General features: G+C 41.0%; 1 protein-coding gene across 3 annotated transcripts in view; it reads left to right on the forward strand.

Moving 5' to 3' along the window:
* LOC125457683 (inactive N-acetylated-alpha-linked acidic dipeptidase-like protein 2) overlaps positions 1–21664 on the forward strand; it is an 823004-nt gene that overhangs the window by 390035 nt on the left and 411305 nt on the right. For all 3 annotated transcript variants that reach the window (XM_059651091.1, XM_048542236.2, XM_048542239.2), the window contains one exon: positions 16257–16542. In XM_059651091.1, coding sequence (XP_059507074.1) covers positions 16257–16542 — 286 coding nt within the window. The remainder of the gene's footprint in view (positions 1–16256; positions 16543–21664) is intronic.

The following is a 21664-nucleotide window of genomic DNA, read 5'->3' on the forward strand; positions in this document are numbered from 1 at the left end:
CTTGTAAATAACCTAATTAACTACACTTCTTACCTCATTAATACGCACTTCTTATCCTACCAGCCAGTACTTGCAATTAAACTCTGGGAATTCTTGACATAGAAGTCAGTGCAGGTACCTGTTGACTTTAGCTCAGAACTGACTGCAAAGAGCCTGCATGTTGCTGACCAAACAACAGCATCGCAGGGCATGAGTGCAAGTGAGCTGTCAGGATAGTGCAAGGTAAATGGCTCAAGCGGGTTACCTGGTGACCAAGTGGAGCCCAGTGCTGACAGTAACTACCTTGAGCTGCATTGCCCACCATCACCTGGCATTCACTGGATGCTAACTGAAACTGAGAAATGGCTGGGCCAATGTCAAGGGTGGGCAGAGTCAGTGTTAGTTTGAGGAACAAAAGAGTGGGATTTACATTTGCTGAATGCAAGGAGATTGAAGGAACAATTACATGAAGCAGGCATTTGGAACTCCAGCTACATTTTCATTGCAACCAATTCATCGTCTATTTTCCATGCATGCAAAGTGAAAGTGCTTAGGGTTCAAAAGTCATCAAAGGCAATTTGCACCATGCCATGATACTTGCAAATTGAACATTGGCATCTCAATGATTCAGAGGTTAATAGAAATTAATGAAAAAGGGGTAAATGGTGGCCAAAAGCATCCCATCCCTTTTGAAAACTACAAGGGGTGCTGTTGGAGGGGGAGATAGTTGTTTGTCACTGTCATTGAAAGTATTACAGTGGACTCAACCAAATACAAGGAAATATTGAATGAATGATGTTTGCTTGGGATTGGAAGGGGTGCAGATTACATAAGAACATAAGAACTAGGAGCAGGAGTAGGCCATCTGGCCCCTCAAGCCTGCCCTGCAATTTAATAAGACCATGGCTGATCTTTTTGAGATTCAGCTCCACTTACCTGCTCACTCACCGTAACCCTTAATTCCTTTACTGTTCAAAAATTTATCTAGCCTTGTCTTAAAAACATTCAGCGAGGGAGCTTCAACTGCTTCACTGGGCAGGGAATTCCACAGATTCACAACCCTTCGGGTGACGAAGTTCCTCCTGACCTCAGTCCTACATCTGCTTCCCTTTATTTTAAGGCGATGCCCTCTAGTCCTAGTTTCACCTGCTAGCGGAAACAACCTCCCTGCCTCCACCTTATCTATTCCCTTCATAATCTGATATGTTTTTATAAGATCGCCCCTCATTCATCTGAATTCCAATGAGTATAATCCCAGCCTATATAGCCTTTCCTCATAATCCAACCCTCTCAACTCTGGAATCAACCGAGTGACTCCCCTCTGCACTCCCTCCAGTGCTAGTAATATCTTTCCTCACGTAGACCAAAACTGCGCACAGTACTCCAGATGTGGCCTCATCAGGACCCTATACAGCTGCGGAATAGCCTCCCTGTTTTTAAACTCCATCCCTCTAGCAATGGCAGACAAAATTCCATTTCCCTTTTTAATTACCTGCTGTACCTGCAATCCCACCTTCAGCGATTCATGCACAAGGACACCCAAGTCCCTCTGCACAGCAGCATGCTGCAATTCTTTACCATTTAAAACATAGTCCATTTTGCTGTTATTCCTACCAAAATGGATGACCTCACACTTATCAAATTGTACTCCATCTGCCAGACCTTTGCACACTCACTTCTACTATCTATATCCCTCGACAGACTTTCAGCGTCTTCTGCACACTTTGCTGTACCACTCACCTTAGTGTTATCTACAAATTTTGACACACCACACTTAGTCCCCAACTCCAAATCATCTACATAAATTGTAAACAATTGCGGTCTCAACACTGATCCCTGAGGCTTGCCACTAGCCACTGACCACTAGAAAAACACCCATTTACCCCTACTCATTTCTTTCTACTGGTCAACCAACCCTCTGTCCATGCCTATACATTACCTGTCGTACCATGGAACTTTATCTTATTTAGCAGCCTTTGATGTGGCACCTTGTCAAATGCCTTCTGGAAATCCAGATGCATCACATGCACAGGTTCCCATTGTCCACTATGCAAGTAATGTCCTCAAAGAATTCCACGAAATTCATTCAACATGATCTACCCTTCATGAACTCAGGCAATGGGACCATTTATATCCAGATGTCTTGCTTATCTAATTACAGCAGGCACTGTCTTTCAGTGTAATGTTTTGCTCACTCTGCTGGCATGGCACCTTTGCCAAGTCGGTGCACATACTGAGACTGAACTGAACGAATGAAAGAACCATAGATCTAATTATTCGGGTGCAGCATGTCTCATTCACTGGAGGATTGTATGCAGCCCTCACTGCAGGCTATGCTGCCACTGACTGCTCTCAGAGCTACGAACCAGTTTTTTTCCCCTTATTTCCCCAACAAGGGCCATTTCTGGCAGGAATCATTCACCCACTCACTGGTGGATGTTGGTCACTGTGGCTGCCTTTCTCAAAAGTGAAGGTGGATGCAGGAAGACTGGGCCTGACAACAAGCCCAGAAGCTGTAGCAGTTCATGACAGAGGACAAGGAACACACAGTTCAGGCAGAGGCCACAGCAGCAGTGTCATTCAGGATGTATCAAGGCTGCAGAATGACCAAAGTTTTCACCACACTCTGTTTTCTGGGATAACAAGATATAGTGTTGACACAGGCTCCATATGGCCCAGGACACACTAACAGAATTGTGCCAGATCCTAGAGTGGGACCTGAGGGCTGCAGGAGTGGGAGGTCTGAGCTAGGTGAACCTCTATGTGACTGACTCCTTATCTTGTTCTTCGATGATGAGGCCAGTGCTACCTCCTAGGCAATAGAATTTGGGAACATTGCTGGCTTCCTTCAGGTGTACCGTACCTTTGATACATGGCTCTAAGAAGCTGTATTACGACACTGGAGAATTCATCAACTGGGAGGGACTCCATTCAGTTAATGTTCAGATGATCTGTGATCATTATCACTTCCTGGAGGTGGCCTGGTGGCTGCCATGACTCCCACATCCTGGAGCATTCCCGTGTACCAGATACGTGGGAGATTCCGAGTGTTGTGCAAAGCTGGTAACTGGAAGCTCAGGGCTACCCATTGTGACCATGTCTCAGGGACACCATTGCACAATCCTCCGACTAATGCAGAGCACAGAAACAATGCTGCTCATACTTGAATTAGGGCCATGGTATAGGAGATGATATGGCAGCTGAAGAATTTGTTCCGTTGCTTGGATCAGTCTCAGGGGATCCCTCTACTATAGTCTAGACACAGTGTGCTGTCACATCCTGGTGTACTGTGTTGTGTACAACTGGAGCAGGCAATGAGGCAGTGTGATAGATGCTGAAGAGCTGGGACAATTGGAGCAGGTTTCAGAGGAACTAGCCAAAGACAATGCAGAGAAGGAACTTCTTGAGCATGGCAGAGCAGGGCTATGTCACATGCAATGAACAATAGGCAATCATGGAATGTAAAATAGTTATTAGTGAAGATGCCAGCATTTGAGATGCATTGTGGGAGTGAGTGACCTGCAGCCTCTATTAGTTTCATTTGTATTCACTTTTGCTGGTTGTAAATAAAAGATCATCTTTAGAATTGTCCAATTGTTAGTCTATATGTGATGTTTTCCTGTTGGACAATGGCAAGCAGTGAAGCTACAGTTGGCACTGGGAAAAGCATAGTAGTGACTTAGAGAGGGTGTTTATATGTATGTAGCTAAGGACAGGCTAAGTGTGTGACCTGGTAGTTTAACAGTTTCCAAGGTGAGAGATTGGGGTTAAATGTGCAAGTGAATGTCAGCCAAGCAATCTATGGCGAGTGAGCAGCTTGGCTTTGTGGCTGCTGTGCCATTACACTACAACTGATGAGCAACAAAGAATTACCAATACGTGCCTGAATGCATAGTGGCCTTTTAAAGATGGCATGGGTACCACCAGGGATGCCGGTCTTTTGATGGATATGCATGAGTGATGAGTTGTTCTGGGAATGGTAACTGGTAGGATAGGGCTACAATTGGGCAGAGAATTTCATTTGGGTGGGTAAGCTAGCTAATAAATTTGGTAAGATACAGTGAGAGATCCCACTGATAATCCATGGATAGAAACCCTCAGTGAAATTCAACGAAATTGACACTGAGCCAAAAAAATCCTAAAACTCAGCTTATTGTTATTATTGGAGATAATGGGAACTGCAGATGCTGGAGAACCCAAGATAATAAAGTGTGAGGCTGGATGAACACAGCAGGCCAAGCAGCATCTCAGGAGCACAAAAGCTGATGTTTCAGGCCTAGTGCTCCTGAGATGCTGCTTGGCCTGCTGTGTTCATCCAGCTTCACACTTTATTATTCTATTGTTGTTATTACTGTCTCGATCAGTCCAGCTGCAAACTTGCCCTTTAACCAGAGACCTGCATTAAGTGACAGTGAGCATTTCTTTACATCTTGAGATTTGTTCCAGGAACAATCTGACTTTTCATTGTGATTGTTTCCGCTCCTTTCATTATGTCACAAAGTCTGTTGTAGTAAGATTACACATTGCTTTCTGCTCAGTCTGTTATACAGCTATCTTTGTTGCATCAGTCTCCTTCTTGCAGCCTGTCAGAAAGATACGGCAGTGATGACTTGCGTATTTTAGGGATGATTGAGTGCATGCTTTATGTTTCTGACAGTGAAAAACAGCACTAAATAGCAAACTCATTATAATTTAAAATAAAATAGTAACTGACCAGATACCGCTCAAACATATGGCATTTTGCCAGTCACTACTAAGTGTGACTAAATTGTTATCTTTTATATGCAGCCGTTGAAATAAAGGTATTGCATTTAGACTCACTTAGCATGTTCATTAAAGCTATTTTATGCATTTTTAAACATGTTTTCTGGGAAATGTGTTTGCAGACTGCTTCATCAAGTATTTTCTTTTAATTAAAGTTATGAAGATTTTGTTTCTTGATCTTATTTGGAACCTGACTACTTTCTGCAGATCTTTGGAGACAGGGAATTGTTACTTCGCAGATGATAGTTTTTTTTTGCCTTCAGCAATAACAGAGTTTAGTTATTGATCTGTTGATTTGCGTCTGATGGTGTGAGAATTCAATAGTGCAGTAACATCATCTAGAGGTTTACTTGTGGTTTGATGTGTGTTCTGATTTCAGTGTTTGCTGTTTCTCTCAAGAGCTCAATTCAGTTTGAAGAATGGACGTGTATATGTTCAAGTCGTGGCGTAGTTCTGTCACTCATTACCCAGCTACATGAACAAATTCTGCTCACAAGTGGCTTGTACTGTTACAATAAACTTTAATACAAAGTTTTGATGCCTTGGTTGTGGTGAATTGTAAATTCATTTGTTGCATGGTGAACCCTGGGAATAAGAAGAATGAAGTGAAACTGGTCCAAAAGTCAACAAGGCTACCTTCCCTGTCTTTGTGAAAGTACAGGGAATGTCCAGCATACCTAGGGTCAGAATATGATTCTCTAATCTGAAGTGACAAGTGGGAGTCCAGGCAACAATGCCTGCATCTACGATTCTTGCCAAATTGCGTACTCAGCAATGAGGTGCTACAATTCTGGCCTTAGGCTAACAACAGATTACCAAAGACCCAATTAGCTTTTTTTTTAGAGCCGATTATCTTCCATTTTCAGATTGCTGATTTCTTAAGAGGGCCAGAGAACGTCCTGATCTTCCCACACACTGATCTTCTAGGTGCAGTCTCATAGAGTCATAGAGATGAACAGCATGAAAACAGACCCTTCAATCTAACTCATCCATGAAATCTGAGATAAATCTGTCCCATTTTCCAGCCTTTGGCCCATATCCCTCTAAACCCTTCTTATTCATGTATCTTTACAGATACCTTTTAAATGTTGTAATTGTGCCATCCTTTGGCAGCTCATTCCATACACACACCGCCCTCTGCATGAAAACGTTGCCCCTTAGGTCCCTTTTAAATCTTCCCCCTTTCGCCATAAACCTATGCCCTCCAGTTTAGGAGTCTCCCAACCCGGGGAAAAGACCTTGTCTGTTCACCTTATTCATGCCTCTCACGATTTTATAAATCTCTGTAATGTCACCTCTGAGCCTCTGACCCCCCAGGGAAAATAGCCCCAGCCGATTCGGCCTCTTCCTATTAGCTCAAACCCTCCAACCCTGATAACAACCTTGTAAATCTTTTCTGAACCCTTTCAAGTTTCATAACATCCTTCCTATGGGAGGGAGACCAGAATTGCACACAGTGCATGACTATTATAACAGACTCTTGGCTGGCCTCCTCCATTCTACCTTTTCTAAAACATCCAAACTTCAGTGTCCATCTCCTAACTTGCACTGAGTGCCAGTCACCAACAACCAATAATCTTTCTGTGCTGTCTGACCTCTTGGCTCCTCTTTACGCAATGCTTCAGTTTCAAAATTCCAATTGTTGTTTTCAAATCCCTCTATGATCTGACCACTCCTATCACTGTATTCTCCTCCATACTCTATCACTTTCAAAGTATCTATCGTCTTCCAATTCTGGCCTTCTGAACATCATCAATTTTAATTGTCACACCTTTGGAGGCCATACCATTTAGCTTTCAAGGCTCAAAGCTCACGAAATCCCTCCTAAAATCTTTTTCATTTCTCTACTTTTAATTTCATTTTGAGATTCTCCTTAAATACCTTCCATATTGAAAGTAGGTGAGTAATCTGAGTTCTGTTTTAGCTACTGTGGAGACTTTTTGAAGAGTATCTTACATCCCTCTCTATACTTGAGGCCTTCAGCAGGGATAATGAATTAAAGGCAAGTGCAGGGCAAAGATACTGCAGTGATGAATTATCTGTCATAATAGAACTTGTCATTCAATACTCATTCAAGAGTCTGTTAGCAAACACTATGAACCACTGAAAATGCACTATTTGTTAGTGTCCATTTCCCTTTCGAGATGAAGGATTTGCTGCCAGTCAGCGTCATTTCATTGCTGTTAATTGCTGTTTGCCATTTGCTTAAAAAAACACATTTTAAAAAATGTGATATGTTCTTTGCAAACAAACTTATTTTCATTTTTTAAACCGCCCAACATTTGCTTCAACGTATACTTACTGTCGCTCCCCCCAATTTATTTGATTATTGAAATTTGATTGTATATTCCCTCAAACGGGTCAAATTAAATCTCACACTTGAAGAAGAATTGAATCTGTGGAAATTAATACAAATATATAGTATTTGTGGCTGACAATGTTGACATTCTTTTTGAATAGTTATATTTGACAATTAAAAGAAGTACTGCATTAAAAAAACCACTGAAATTATATCCTGTGTAGACCTAAAGCTCAGAAATTCCCTCCTAAAATCCTCTCCATTTATCTTTTTTCCCTATTTTGGAGATTCTCTTTAAAACCTACTGCTTTCACCAAGATTTTAGTTTTGTGGTGCAATAATGTCTCTTGTGGCCTGGTGTCAATTTCTAAGATAGCGGTCAGGTGAGACTCCTCAGCCAGAGCTTGTCCACTCTGTCTGTTCCTTTCCTGTTTTAGCTTCTTGTTTTTTTTTTCTCTCATCCTTTCTTCTTACCTGCCATCCTTGAGCCTCAAGTGAAGTCAGCACGGAGCTTCAAGGTTAATCCAGAGTGGACTCCCAGCTCAAGCACCTTGAAGTGAAGCCCAGTGCTGTCTGGAGGCTGGAAGTTGGTGTGGACCAAAGGCTAAGTCCGATGTGGTCTGGAGGCTAGATGCTGGTGCAGACCAAAGGCTAGGCCCGATATGGTTTGGAGGCTAGATGCTGGTGTGGACTGGAGGCTAGATTTTGGTACGGCCAAAGGTTAGGCCCAATCTAGTCTGGAGGCTAGATTCTGGTACGGCCAAAGTATAGGCCCAATGTGGTCTGGAGGCTAGATTCTGGTATGGCTGATGGCTAGGCCCAATGTGGTCTGGAGGCTAGATTCTGGTATGGCTGATGGCTAGGCCTGATGTGGTCTGGAGGCTAGAAGTTAGTGTGGACTGCTTTGGAAGAAGTGTTATTCTGAAATTTTTTTTCTAATGTATGGCTAAGATTTTACACTTTGTATGAAAGATGGCACAGAGATCTGTAATGCTGGATTTTTTTAGTTCTTATTTTTATTCCTTTCTCCTCAGGATTCAAAACAGGAGCAAATGTAGACAATATGCCAAATTTCAAGTCCCTTTGTTGTAGAGAATTTCAAGTAATTGTTCAACTGACTGTTACAGTTTCATGAAACACAGGGTCTGTAAACAGTTGCACTTTAAGTTGTCTGTTTATTTTCAAGACAGAATGGAGTTTGAAGTCTAAAGAATTGTCCATTTGCATTTAAAGCTGGATAGAAGGCCCATGTGGTTCATGTTTAGAGGAGATGGGCCTTGAAAGAAGGAGAATGAATGGGAAGTCATTGTAGGTTGGCTCCTGGGGTATTTTTTTGTCAATGTATCACTGAACCTCACAGTTTTAGTCAGCAAGAATCAGAAAGGGAAAACGTGTCAGACGACAGGAGTAGCAGTTTTCTGTGCTTTGCTATGCAGGAATGCTAGTGGGAGCATGATTGAAGAGATCTAATTTGTGAATATTTAAATGAGATTGGACGATTCATCTAGTTTTAGTTAAAAACAAGAATTTCCAGTCCTCACTGTGAAACCAGTTAGTTTGGGAAGGAGGAATTACTTGGCTGAAAAAGGCAATCAATGGAAAAAAGCACTTAGGAGCTAAATATCACTTTAGGTCGATTCTGGATGAATTAAATCATAACCTTGGAGGGAAATTTTTGATTGTTTTACAAGTTAGATGGTAAATATTTTCTACTGTTGGGAATTTAAGTTGCTGACTGAGAAAGTGCTAAGTCAATATTGCTTTTCGTTGGTGTTTCACAGAAAAGTCATCACTCATTACTAACTTTAGACCATTGCAACACAAATCAGGGTATATCAGATGTAAAAGGGAGTCAGAACCACTTCTGTTCAAACTTATACAAACTGCCAGATTTGCCACTTAATTTGTAATTTCAAGCTTCAGAATTTGTGCATTGGAGATCTGTGAGGAGATATCCCAAATTTCAAAACAATACTTGTCATTCATCTGTTTCCAGTTGCAGTGTAGCATTAAGGTGCAGAAGTGTTACGTCAGTCAGAAATGTGCCATGATGAGGAAGAGGGTCTGACAAATAGCTGTTGGCAAGGCCCATGCATCTGGGGTGTGTGCAGTTGTTGCCATGGAGCATGCTGAGATGGTGGTACTGGGTGTCCAAGATGGAAGCCCGTCACAATAAGGGTGAAGTGGAGTCATCAGGTACCAGCTCAAACTTTGAGATTTCTTGGCATGTGTTTTGTTTGTGATAGATAGAAGGACAGGAAACTGCATATTATTGAGACAAAATCTGTAGTTAATTAGGCTGACAACAAGCAATAATCTCACTAACTCTCACCACTGCTTAGCAAGAAACTCACATCGACAATGGAACTCTTGGAAAATACATGTTCCTTAATTGGCTTTGTCCAAGCCCAGCTGCTGTTAACTGAGCTGTGATGAACTGTGTCTTAATTTTACTCTTCTTTTATTATTAAGTACGACTTCAGTCATTGGTGTAGGTGCTGTGGTGGGGTGACCAGTAACACTTTTCATTGTAGTTTTCATGAAAAAATTCATGTGACAATAAATTACTATTCTCCTCTAAGTTGTTCAATTCTCAGAGCAGTCTACAAATTGTTTTCACTGATTCTTGTTACAATAGCTGTTACATTTCATTAATCAATTATCTGAGACACGTATTTGATTTTCTGAAACATTTAGCTTTTCATTGACTTTCCCTTTTTTTCTCCTTCAGTGGCCTTCAGTGACAGATTACCTTTGCTCTGTGAATGCTAATCTAGCCACCCTTCTGTCCCAGACTGTGATTTGAAAGTCTTCAATTACTCAAGAGCCAAAATAATTTTCCAGTGACCACAAACAGTGGTGTTCCTTCTGTTGTGTAGGCATAGAATTTCCAATCAAGGAAATGAATACATCAGTTTGAATGTTCTATGTAGTATAATGTCATTTTAGTGGTGTTGCACAGTACACAAAAATTGTTGACAGAAACTGTTCTCTAGATGTTTTGTTGCCTCATAGTACTATGTCCATTTGTGGATAAATCGGTATCTGAAAATTAAATTTCTTAGCTTTATTGTCAGTAATTGTGTTAGCAGGTCTTGTAAATGATTTGTCCCTTTGGGTTCTCATGCAGGATGATAAAAGCTGATTAAACTTGAAAATTGACCATTTCTTCTCACAAAACAAATTTATTGCTTCAAGACTTTGAATCTTTTTTTTCAATCAGATTTCCTGTGTTTAAGAGTTACAGTTACTTTCTGAGTTGGACATTTCGTTTTGCCTGCATAGGTTTTTTTAAAAAGCAGACAACTGTCCTGATGTCTAGAAATTATGCACTGCTTAGTTCAAACAAAGACTGCTGCGCAGTTCACTGGATTACTGCATCACAGGGTGGACGTTATACACCTTTCCCAATGTTGTCAACACTGCATTCCTTTGCATGATTAATTCAGAAGCATCAAGCCTATCAGCCCATTAACACCAGTCTTCTAAATTGAGAAAAGCCCAAACACCTTGTAAGAAGCTGACACAAATCCAAAACAAAACCTGGAACTCAAAAAAATGCGTTATCAAAGCGTCAAGAAAAAGCCTATGATCAAGGCCATTACTTCAAGACAACAAAGTTAAGTTCATTTTTATTACATTGGATTTGTGATTTTCTGAATACTTTTATGGTGTTTTTAATATTTTCTATCATGTTTCACAATTCAGCTTGTTTCTCTGAAACTGGGTTTTTTTGTTTTTCTTCACTTTGGGAACATTCGTCCTGGTGATGGTAAACATTTAAAAAAAAGACATCATGGTTCATAACGTTGATGCACGAAGTCATTGTGCATGACTTTGTAGAGTCAGGGTTGAAACATCCTTACCTAGAGACTGGCTACTGAGAAAGTCCAAATAGAGTTTTGTCATAGTGATGCCAGACCAGTTGGAATCGAGTGCTGTAAGGTTGCAGAAATATGACATCTTCAACATGTCTTGTAAATGGTTATGTTAATAATCATAGAACCCCTACAGTGTAGAAGCAGGCTTTTCGGCCCATTGAGACCATACTGACCCTCCGAAGAGCATTCCACCCAGACCCACCCCCTACCCTGTTTCTGTAATCCCATACTTTTCATGGCTAACCCCCTTAATCTGCACATCCCTAGACACTATGAGCAATTTATCATGGCCAATCCATCATACCTGTACACTCTTGGACTTTACTTTGTTAAAGTTCATTCATGAGAATGTGGACTACACCTTTCTAAATAGTGACAAGTGGTGACCAGAGCATGGAACCTGTAGTAAGCTGCAGGAAAGACCCCAGAATTAGACCCAGAAACAGTATATGTTACACCACAAGGCTAGTCCAACAATATAAACCCTGGTGTAATGTTATACACAGTTAGATTAATTAATAAATCACCTCGAAAAGCAAAATTACATCTAATGGTGCAGATACATTACACATTTTTCAAAAAGCAAGGGATCATCAAGACAGCCAAACTCTGTTGCATCCCATGGTAATACCCTGACCAATCATGTGCCTTGTATGAAAATCAAAATTGACAGTTAACTGTTCGTACTGTATCTTCCTGTTGATTATAGCCTAACCAGTCAACACCCTGTTATCGTCCTGTATAAGACAGTATTTGTTTTAGTTTTCAAGTCTCGTGCTTTTCGCATCTTGATGTGTACAAGATGAAAAGATTTTAGTAATGTTTAAGTCCTTTACCACCGGTTATTTATTTATAAACTTAGCTCTCTTTGTCTCAGTGACTTACATCTTTGGAAACACTGAAGCCTTACCGTAATCAGAGATAATGGGAACTGCAGATGCTGGAGATTCCAAGATAATAAAATGTGAGGCTGGATGAACACAGCAGGCCAAGCAGCATCTCAGGAGCACAAAAGCTGACGTTTCGGGCCTAGACCCTTCATCAGAGAGGGGGATGGCGGGAGGGAACTGGAATAAATAGGGAGAGAGGGGGAGGCGGACCGAAGATGGAGAGCAAAGAAGATAGGTGGAGAGGGTGTAGGTGGGGAGGTAGGGAGGGGATAGGTCAGTCCAGGGAAGACGGACAGGTCAAGGAGGTGGGATGAGGTTAGTAGGTAGCTGGGGGTGCGGCTGGGGGTGGGAGGAAGGGATGGGTGAGAGGAAGAACCGGTTAGGGAGGCAGAGACAGGTTGGACTGGTTTTGGGATGCAGTGGGTGGGGGGGAAGAGCTGGGCTGGTTGTGTGGTGCAGTGGGGGGAGGGGATGAACTGGGCTGGTTTAGGGATGCAGTGGGGGAAGGGGAGATTTTGAAACTGGTGAAGTCCACATTGATACCATATGGCTGCAGGGTTCCCAGGCGGAATATGAGTTGCTGTTCCTGCAACCTTCGGGTGGCATCATTGTGGCAGTGCAGGAGGCCCATGATGGACATGTCATCAAGAGAATGGGAGGGGGAGTGGAAATGGTTTGCGACTGGGAGGTGCAGTTGTTTGTTGCGAACTGAGCGGAGGTGTTCTGCAAAGCGGTCCCCAAGCCTCCGAGCGGAGGCTTGGGGACCGCTTTGCAGAACACCTCCGCTCAGTTCGCAACAAACAACTGCACCTCCCAGTCGCAAACCATTTCCACTCCCCCTCCCATTCTCTTGATGACATGTCCATCATGGGCCTCCTGCACTGCCACAATGATGCCACCCGAAGGTTGCAGGAACAGCAACTCATATTCCGCCTGGGAACCCTGCAGCCATATGGTATCAATGTGGACTTCACCAGTTTCAAAATCTCCCCTTCCCCCACTGCATCCCTAAACCAGCCCAGTTCATCCCCTCCCCCCACTGCACCACACAACCAGCCCAGCTCTTCCCCCCCACCCACTGCATCCCAAAACCAGTCCAACCTGTCTCTGCCTCCCTAACCGGTTCTTCCTCTCACCCATCCCTTCCTCCCACCCCCAGCCGCACCCCCAGCTACCTACTAACCTCATCCCACCTCCTTGACCTGTCCGTCTTCCCTGGACTGACCTATCCCCTCCCTACCTCCCCACCTACACCCTCTCCACCTATCGTCTTTGCTCTCCATCTTCGGTCCGCCTCCCCCTCTCTCCCTATTTATTCCAGTTCCCTCCCCCCATCCCCCTCTCTGATGAAGGGTCTAGGCCCGAAACGTCAGCTTTTGTGCTCCTGAGATGCTGCTTGGCCTGCTGTGTTCATCCAGCCTCACATTTTATTATCATAGCCTTACCGTAATGACTGTTTCACCTTCCTGGGATCCACGTCTCTTGATGTCTGACCCTGAATTGTGATCCTGCTGTTGCAGTCACGGCAGCCATCATGCTACTCCCAGGTGGTAACAACCTGAAAATGGCAATAGTGGAAAGAATTGAGAGTAAACAAGAAGAGATGTTTAAGATTGTTAATCCTTTTATGCAAAACTGCTCACAATGCTCTGTTAATTGAATGTACAACATGGGAAGCACAGCCAAAGTTTGGTCTGCACTAGACTTCTGGCAGAGAAGCATTTTAACAGATATTACAGTCAGTATTTCACAAGATGGTAATAGGAGATTCGTTTGACAGGTATAATAGAAAGAAAAGCTTACTTTTCAGTCTGGGTTTGTACGGTTAAAATCTGGTTATGCAGTTCTTTAAGTCACCCTTCAGCAAACCAATAACAAATCAGTGTTAACATTTAGAGCTATTGCAATACCACTTAATTTTTTTGGGTACATTTCCAGACTACAACAGGAATTGAAATTAAAAGTAACATAAAAGAAACCTGGAAAAATATTCAGCAAAGCTCACAATTCTTCTATTAGTGATTTTTAGAATTGTTCCATTTGGCAGATGTAAAGATGAAGTCACTACTGTCCAGCACACCATAGTGTTGCTGTCTCATTAGAGATGACTGGTGATGGCTTAACTTGAGGGTCGTGATACCTCATGCAAACGGAAGAGGTTGAGAAGGAGAGTCTTTCATGGTAACCTCAGCTGGTGCAGGAATTGAACCCATGCTATTGGCATCATTGTATTGCAAATGAGCCATTCAGCCAACTGACCTGGCTGACTCCTGGCGCGTACTTAATGCTTGGCTATCTGTAGTGTGATGGCTATGCTTAGTACTTTGCGGTATTTGACAGAAAATGATGGTTTTCAGAAGGCAATATGAGTTGCCTTCTGAATTTTCTTGATGTTTGTCAATTACCACAATGACCCTGATTTTAATTGCTGACAAATGGCTCTGATTTGAGTGGGCTAAAATCTTACCTAGTAGGTCCAATAGATCATCTTTATGAAAGAACAGTCCTGCAGTGCCTTTTTGAAAGTAACCGGTTCAGAGATATTGTGATACACCCCTAGAGCAAGTAGGACTTAATCCTTGGTATTCTGGCTCTTGAGGCCGGGGCAGTATCACTGTGCCACAACAATCTGTGCCCTGGAGTGTAGCTTTTTGCTATAAGTGCATCCAGATTTGAAGGTAAATACTATTGATCAGCAAGTTGGTTATTTCAGAAACCTGACCTTTACTTATTAAATGGAAAATATGTTATAAAAATCCATGGATGGGAAACCATATTGAATTACAAATTGTATTGAAAACCCTTGTCTGTATGGAGAAATTCATTCGATAAATATTGACATGTTTATATTATCTTTTTTCATGTAGGTGATTGCTCTCGCAATGTAAATGTTGTCCAATATTTGATGTGAATTGTGACATGTCTGAAACCACTCAGCACCCTGATCGTCAAGTGGTTTTCTAGCCATCTGTTTGCAACAGCCATAAAGCAGACAATAAAAAATCATTCACAAGTTGGGCGTGAATTTTATACAATATTATCCAATATTTATGGAGTTTTGATAATGAAGTTAAACCAGAATAAACATATATGTTTTCCTGAGCCATTACCTCATTTTTTGTGCCATTTCAATACCTAACTATATCCTCAGAGATAGCAAGAACTGTAGATGCTGGAGTCAGTGTCAATACAGTGTGGAGCTGGAGGGACAGAGCAGGTCAAGCAACATCAGGGGAACAGGAAAGTTGATGCCTCGGGCCAGGAACCTTCATCAGAACTCCTGAAGAAGGATCTCAACCCGAAGCATCGGCTTTCTGCTCCTCTGATGCTGTCTGACTGCTCTGTTCCTCCAGCTCTACACTGTATCGATCCAACTACATCCTAACTGCCCACCCTTTTTTTTAATCTTTTCATTGGTGGTAACGCAAGCCATTAATTGAATTTGTAATGCCAAAGATTGGTCTAATCCCTGATAATGGGAACTGCAGATGCTGGAGAATCCAAGTTAATAAAGTGTGAAGCTGGATGAACACAGCAGGCCAAGCAGCATCTCAGGAGCACAAAAGCTGACGTTTTGGGCCTAGACCCCTCTCTGATGAAGGGTCTAGGCCCGAAACGTCAGCTTTTGTGCTCCTGAGATGCTGCTTGGCCTGCTGTGTTCATCCAGCTTCACACTTTATTATCTTGGTCTAATCCCTGTTCATTTTGAGAGAGTATAATGCAAAATGCTTACTTACGAGACTTTGATCTTATCCTTTTGCCTTTTCTTATTCTCTGTTGAACCGTGATTATGATGACAGCTTTTACATTTTATGAACTCACAACCATGTTTTTTGCTTGCTGAATGCACCCCCCACCCATGAGTAATTTATTATCTTGTACCTCTCACACTGAAACATCTCTTGCTCCATGGCTGTTTTCCAACCAATGCTTATTCCAGTGTTTCCCTCCTTTATCCATGCTGGTTCTTTTCTCCGTCTTCCCCCCACTTCTGTTTCTAACTCTATCTGTCTTCTCTAACTGCTAGTCTCCAAATTTCTCTGATGTATCATAGTCCTTTCTTATCCCCCATCCACCACTTCTCCTTTATCCTATTCCTCAATGTTACTCATTTCTCTTTTTGTATCTATACTTGTCTTCAACATTGTCCTTCCTTCACCACACCCTATCCAATATTTCCATCCACTCAAATGCTGCATGTTTGAAATTGTAATGTTGATTTCTCCTCCCCCATTTAACGTCACAGAAACTCAACAAATGAAATTTAAAATGAACACTTTTGGCATTCACAATATAAAATAGAAAGCTTTGCCAGTAAATACAAAGCAACTTTTATATGATACATTTTTTGCACGAATTTTTCTATCAGTAAACATATTTTTCCATGTAATTGTGAGAAATGTGGCCAGTATTGAAAGTAATTATTCTGTTTCTCTTGTTTAGGAATCTTACACAGTTTGCTGCTGAGTCAGACCAGGGGAGTTCTGCCGCACATATTATGGAGCAGTGGACTGCGTCTGGTTTAACAGAAATCTGCTTAGTCAATTATACAGTTCTTCTCAGCTTGCCTGATGCGGACCAAAACAAAATCATTCTGACAAATAGCAGCCAGTGCTTTCGTCCCAATGGACAACGATGCGGTACTCTACCCTCAGCCCCACATGGCACGAAAGAAAAGCATGACCTTCTTTATTTCTATGCAGCTTATTCTGCCAAAGGATCTCTGGAGGTAATGAAAGTATTCAAAACCAATTCTCGTTGTCATTTTATGGTATTTCATTTGCCTGGTAAAATCAAAATTGCTGCAGATATTTTGACAAGGTTATTTGTTCTGCATAGCAGAGCTGTGTGATCTTCCTTTGCAGTCTGGTCATGTACATCTATCATAAGTTGGGCTTTGTGAGAGATCCAATTTGTGTTTCCTGGTAACAATTTAAGTCCTATAAAATCCATCTCAAAGAAACCTACTTAGTGCCATCAAGATAAATGATATAGATGGGAATTTAGTTGTAATTTGTTATGCAAAGTTAGGTGACATTTGTCGTTGCATGGTGATATGTAGGTCAGCACCCTTTTCTGTACAGTCAATAGCCATGAGATTTTCAAAAGTGAAACACACATGCTGTTTATAACTCCACAGAGAGAGGTCAGCAACATACTATAATTTGAGATCTACATATTATCTAATAACATATTTACTTCCAAAATATAAAAATAATTAAAAACTCAGACTTATTATTTCTGCCAATCTGGATTTTTCATTTAACTGCTGACAGGATTCAACGGATATAAATTTTTTTTTCAATGTTCTAAACTTGATAAGTAAGGAGTTTTCAAGGCAAGTTAGAGGTACTGGATTGTATATAAATAGAATTCTGAAAAAAAATGAAATTAAGTTATTCCCCTTTGATAATTGAGTCGATATTGGTCAAATTGAGAGCGTTATTTTTAAGTCATAATCATTACAAAACTTAAAATAAATCAATTGAATATAATTTCGAGCACTGCAGAATCTGGAGCATTCAAGTGGTTGAGTAAAGTCACTACAAAGAGCTAGTTGTCTTATAAATTTTTCTTGGTCACACTGTACAGTTTAGAGACCGATCTTTGGCCCCACAGCAACAGTTTGCATAACAGCTTTGACAATAGGAATGTTGATACTTATGTTTTCTGCGTTAAAGTTGTACTGTACCATCAGCACGTCAGGGTGTTTGGAATTTAATAACACAATTTTCTTTGCAATTTTAATTGCATGACAATTAAAAGATTGATTTAAATCAGAAGTCTCTGCAAAGTGAAAACAATGGAACACTGATATATCACATATTGTGATAATTATTGACGTTCCTGTAAGAAAATTGAAAATTATGCATGTGAATATTAATGTCTCATTATGTCTTTTGTTGCCTTTGGTACTTCTCATGTTTTTCATTTGTTTAGATTATTTGATACCAAATATCACAAATGACTATTTTCCACAAATTGTTACCTCTACATACTATGTCTGGTTTGTGGTAACCTCTGATTTGCAGATTTGGATGTGAATTTACGCCTTTAGTATTTCAAATAACCTTGTTTCATGAAATCACCACAGGAATTTGTAGGAACTATTTATAAGTTGAGCATTTATTTCTCTTATCCTTGATATAGGCAAACTGCAAGGCAGTTTTTATTGTCAATGCCTTCAGGACATCCAGGGACAATGAGTCACCCTTGCTCTAGCAACTGGCATCATATAATTAGCCAAATGAAGGACAGACAGTGAGTTTCTTTCCTGAAAGGACATTAGTGACCCAGTTACTTGTTGACAGTCACAAAGGCCATTTAGTCCATAGGTTCTAGTGCCGGCACAAGTGATACATAAGACTATGTAGTCATTTATCTCCTGAGGCGATTAGTTAACTATACTCAAAACATCAAAAAGATAAGACCCAAAAGAACTGCAGATGCTGTAAATTGGGAACAAAAACAAAGTTACTGGAAAAGCACAGCAGGTCTGGCAGCATCTATGAAGGACAGAACAGAATCAACGTTTCAGGCCCGGTGATCCTTCCAGTTCTGAGGAAGGGCCACCGGACCCGAAATGTTAACTATGTTTTTTCCTTCACAGGTGCTGTCAGACCTGCTGAGCTTTTCCAGCAACTTTGTATTTAATCAAAAAGATAAGGCTGGTCAAATTTAACCCTTATTCCCAAAGTTTATCAACCAAAATCCACAATATTAATTGTACCTTAAAAACAGCATATGTATCTCCTGTCTAGTTGTATTTGTTTTCTGTTTATTCATTCATGGATACGGGCTTTGTTGCCTGGGCCGGCATGTATTGCCTGTTGCTGGTTGCCTTTCTAAAGGTAGTGGCTAGTTGCCTCCTTGAACTGCTGTAGTATATTTAGTGTAGGCATAATCTACAATTCTGTCAGAGAGACTGTTCCAGAATTTTTGACCAGCAACACTGAATTCATGGTATATTTTCAACACAGAATGATAAAATGTTTTGGAGTGGAACTTCCAGATGTATTCTTACGTATCTGCTGCTCAGATCTTTCCAGATAGTAATGATTATGAGTTTAGAAGATGCAGTCTGATGACCCTTGGAGGATTTCTACAGGGTATCTTGGGTTTTTCGTTTACTGGAAACTCAACTGGACCAGCTATATAAGCACTGTGAGCATGTCAGAGACTAGGAATCTTGCAGCAATTAACTCCCCTCCTGACTCCCCAAAGTCTGTCCACCATCTACAAGGGACAAGTCAGGACTGTAATGGTGTACTCCACACATGCTTGAATGAGTTCAGTTCCAACAACATTCAAGAACATGGACACAATCCCTGACAAACAGCCCGCTTGCTTGGCATCACATCAACAAACATTCACTCCTTCCACCACGGACACTCATTAGCAGCAGTGCATACCATCTAAGGGATGAACTATTGGTATTCACCAGGGCTCCAGAGATAACACCTTACAAACATATGACCACTATCATCTGGAAGGAGTAGAGCAGTCGATAATTGGGAACACTATCAACTACAAGTTCCCCTCCGTGCCGCTCACCATCCTGACAGGGAAATATATCACTTTCAGTGTCACAGTGTCAAGATCCTGGAACTTCCTTCTTTTCTGACTATGTGTCTATCTACACCGAATGGACTGCAGGGGTTCAAGAATGGCTCACCGTCATCTTCTCGAGGGCATCAAGGTACCAATAATAAATGCTGGCCTAAGCAGTAATGTTCACATCTAATTAACTAATAGAAAAAATCTTCTTTAAAGATTTTTGTTCTGTAGCAGTGGCAGTTTTCCCATGTTTTGCAGCTGCAATGGAGGCTTCCAGTGCATTTGAAGCCTCCCTGTCTTCTGTGCATTCTCCTTGTCCCATGGAGAAAATCTGTGTTCGACTAGAATTGTATATTTCTTTAAATTGCCCTGCACTTATCTGCTTTAAGGGTTTTCTTCAGTGTTTTCTGTACCTAACCACATCCAGAATATAAGAACTTTATTTTGTAGCCCCATTAATTTCATTTTCCCAGCTATAACTCTTGATGTCAATGTGGTAAACCATGATGCTTGGTTGGAACTGCAACTTTTCAAAAAATGACAGCTCCTTTCAGTAACAATTACTGAACCATTTAGAGCTTTCCCAGTTGTGCAAGTGCTGTTTCGTCTTGACCCATGCAGTTCTCAATGCCTGGTCAGCTCACTGGCTCAGCTAAAGTTGGGACAGCTTCCACAGGATACTGCCTTGCAGTGTTGTCTATATCTGTGACTTTAAACCAGATTTCCTCATTTCCTGTACATCATCTGTTAGGACTGAAATGTTTTCTGTCTCATTCTCTGAAGTTATTTTTTGTGTTGAATGTTACCGGAAGATTTCTAGTATCTGTTGTTGTCACCAATCAGGACCATTTGTTTCTCTTGAAGTCTGCTGGGTCATCAGAATATTTTTCCCTGCCTTTGTTGAAGACCTGAATTTTAAATTGCCTTAGTTTGCACCATTTAGAAGTAGTGCTGGTCACTGTAGCTCACTATCTCGTGGTTAAAAACCACCGTTGATCCGTGGGTGTCGGTTCCTTCAAGCCCAAAGTGATGTCGTGTGGATTATAATATCCACCTTTCTGGCCTAACTAGAAGATTCTCGTTGAGCAACACTATGAAGTTTATTGTGTTATAGTAACTATTTATTTGTTACACAAACATGATTTGTTTTCCTACAGTGAATTTTAAGACCACAATAACCTTAGGTCTGGATCCTACAAGCTCCATTTTCATTGTGAGCAAGTTCCCATGATAGCCTCACAGTGAGTAGTGCGAGCTGTTTAGTCAAGTATTAACTGTTTCAGACCTATACATGCAAGTCTGCTATTCACATTATTAGTTTAACTGTTTACCACCACCCACAACTGGTTGTGACGGGACTGCAGAGCTTCGCTCAGATCCTGTAATTGTGGCATTGTTTAGTAATGTCTACTGCATTTTGCTTCTACTGTTTAGCATACACTTATCCCTGTGCTGTAAATGCCACCAGCCTGGCAGCTTTTATTGTTACCTGATGCTGGTCTGGCTTTGCTGTACTCATTAATCAAAAGTTGATCTGGTTTAATTGTTTGATCATAACATGAGGGAAATTTTGGGCAGTCTGGTTGAGTACAATTCTAGTTGAGTTGATGGCCTTCAGTGCCTCCTGAATGCTTGGTTTTAGCTGGAAGATCTGTTCTGTATCTACCCTGTTTAGCGTAGTGGTACTGTCAAAGAATACAGAAATGATGAGAAGGTCTTCTGGAAAATGGAAAAATGTTTTGTTTTTTTTTCAGTGAACTTGTAATATTGAAGTGTTAGTATTTATGATGGATTTGTTAAAGAAAATTGAATAGTTCAGTCTTGTTTTGTTCCAGTACTTGTCCTTTGCAATCTGCAGAATACTTGAGATTTTGGAAACCTAATTGCAAAAGTATTTCATCATGTGTTGTCATCCTGATCAACCAAAAGAATAGAAATGGTAAAAGATTTTTTTGAGATGGTGTTGCAGGAATTGTACTCAAATTTGATAACTTAGGATATATTGATGAGGTGTACAGTTTAAAACAATCATAATTTTTCTTAATGTGACCTGCAATTATGAATTTAAAGTAAACCTTTGTAATAGGTTAATAAGAGGAAGCGCATTTACAGCATACTCACCCTTCCAGATCATTTCATTCCAAAGGTCAAGAGCTCTCACTTTTCCATTCAATTTAATTACTGCTCCCACTGAATCACCTTGACAACATTTGTATTTTGCTTGTGTTCCTGTCTCGTGGTTGGAGTACATACAAACTTCTTGCCCAATTGGGAGAATTTACTACCCTGAAATT

The sequence above is a fragment of the Stegostoma tigrinum genome, chromosome 14, assembly GCF_030684315.1.
Source record: "Stegostoma tigrinum isolate sSteTig4 chromosome 14, sSteTig4.hap1, whole genome shotgun sequence".
Lineage (NCBI taxonomy): Eukaryota > Metazoa > Chordata > Chondrichthyes > Orectolobiformes > Stegostomatidae > Stegostoma > Stegostoma tigrinum.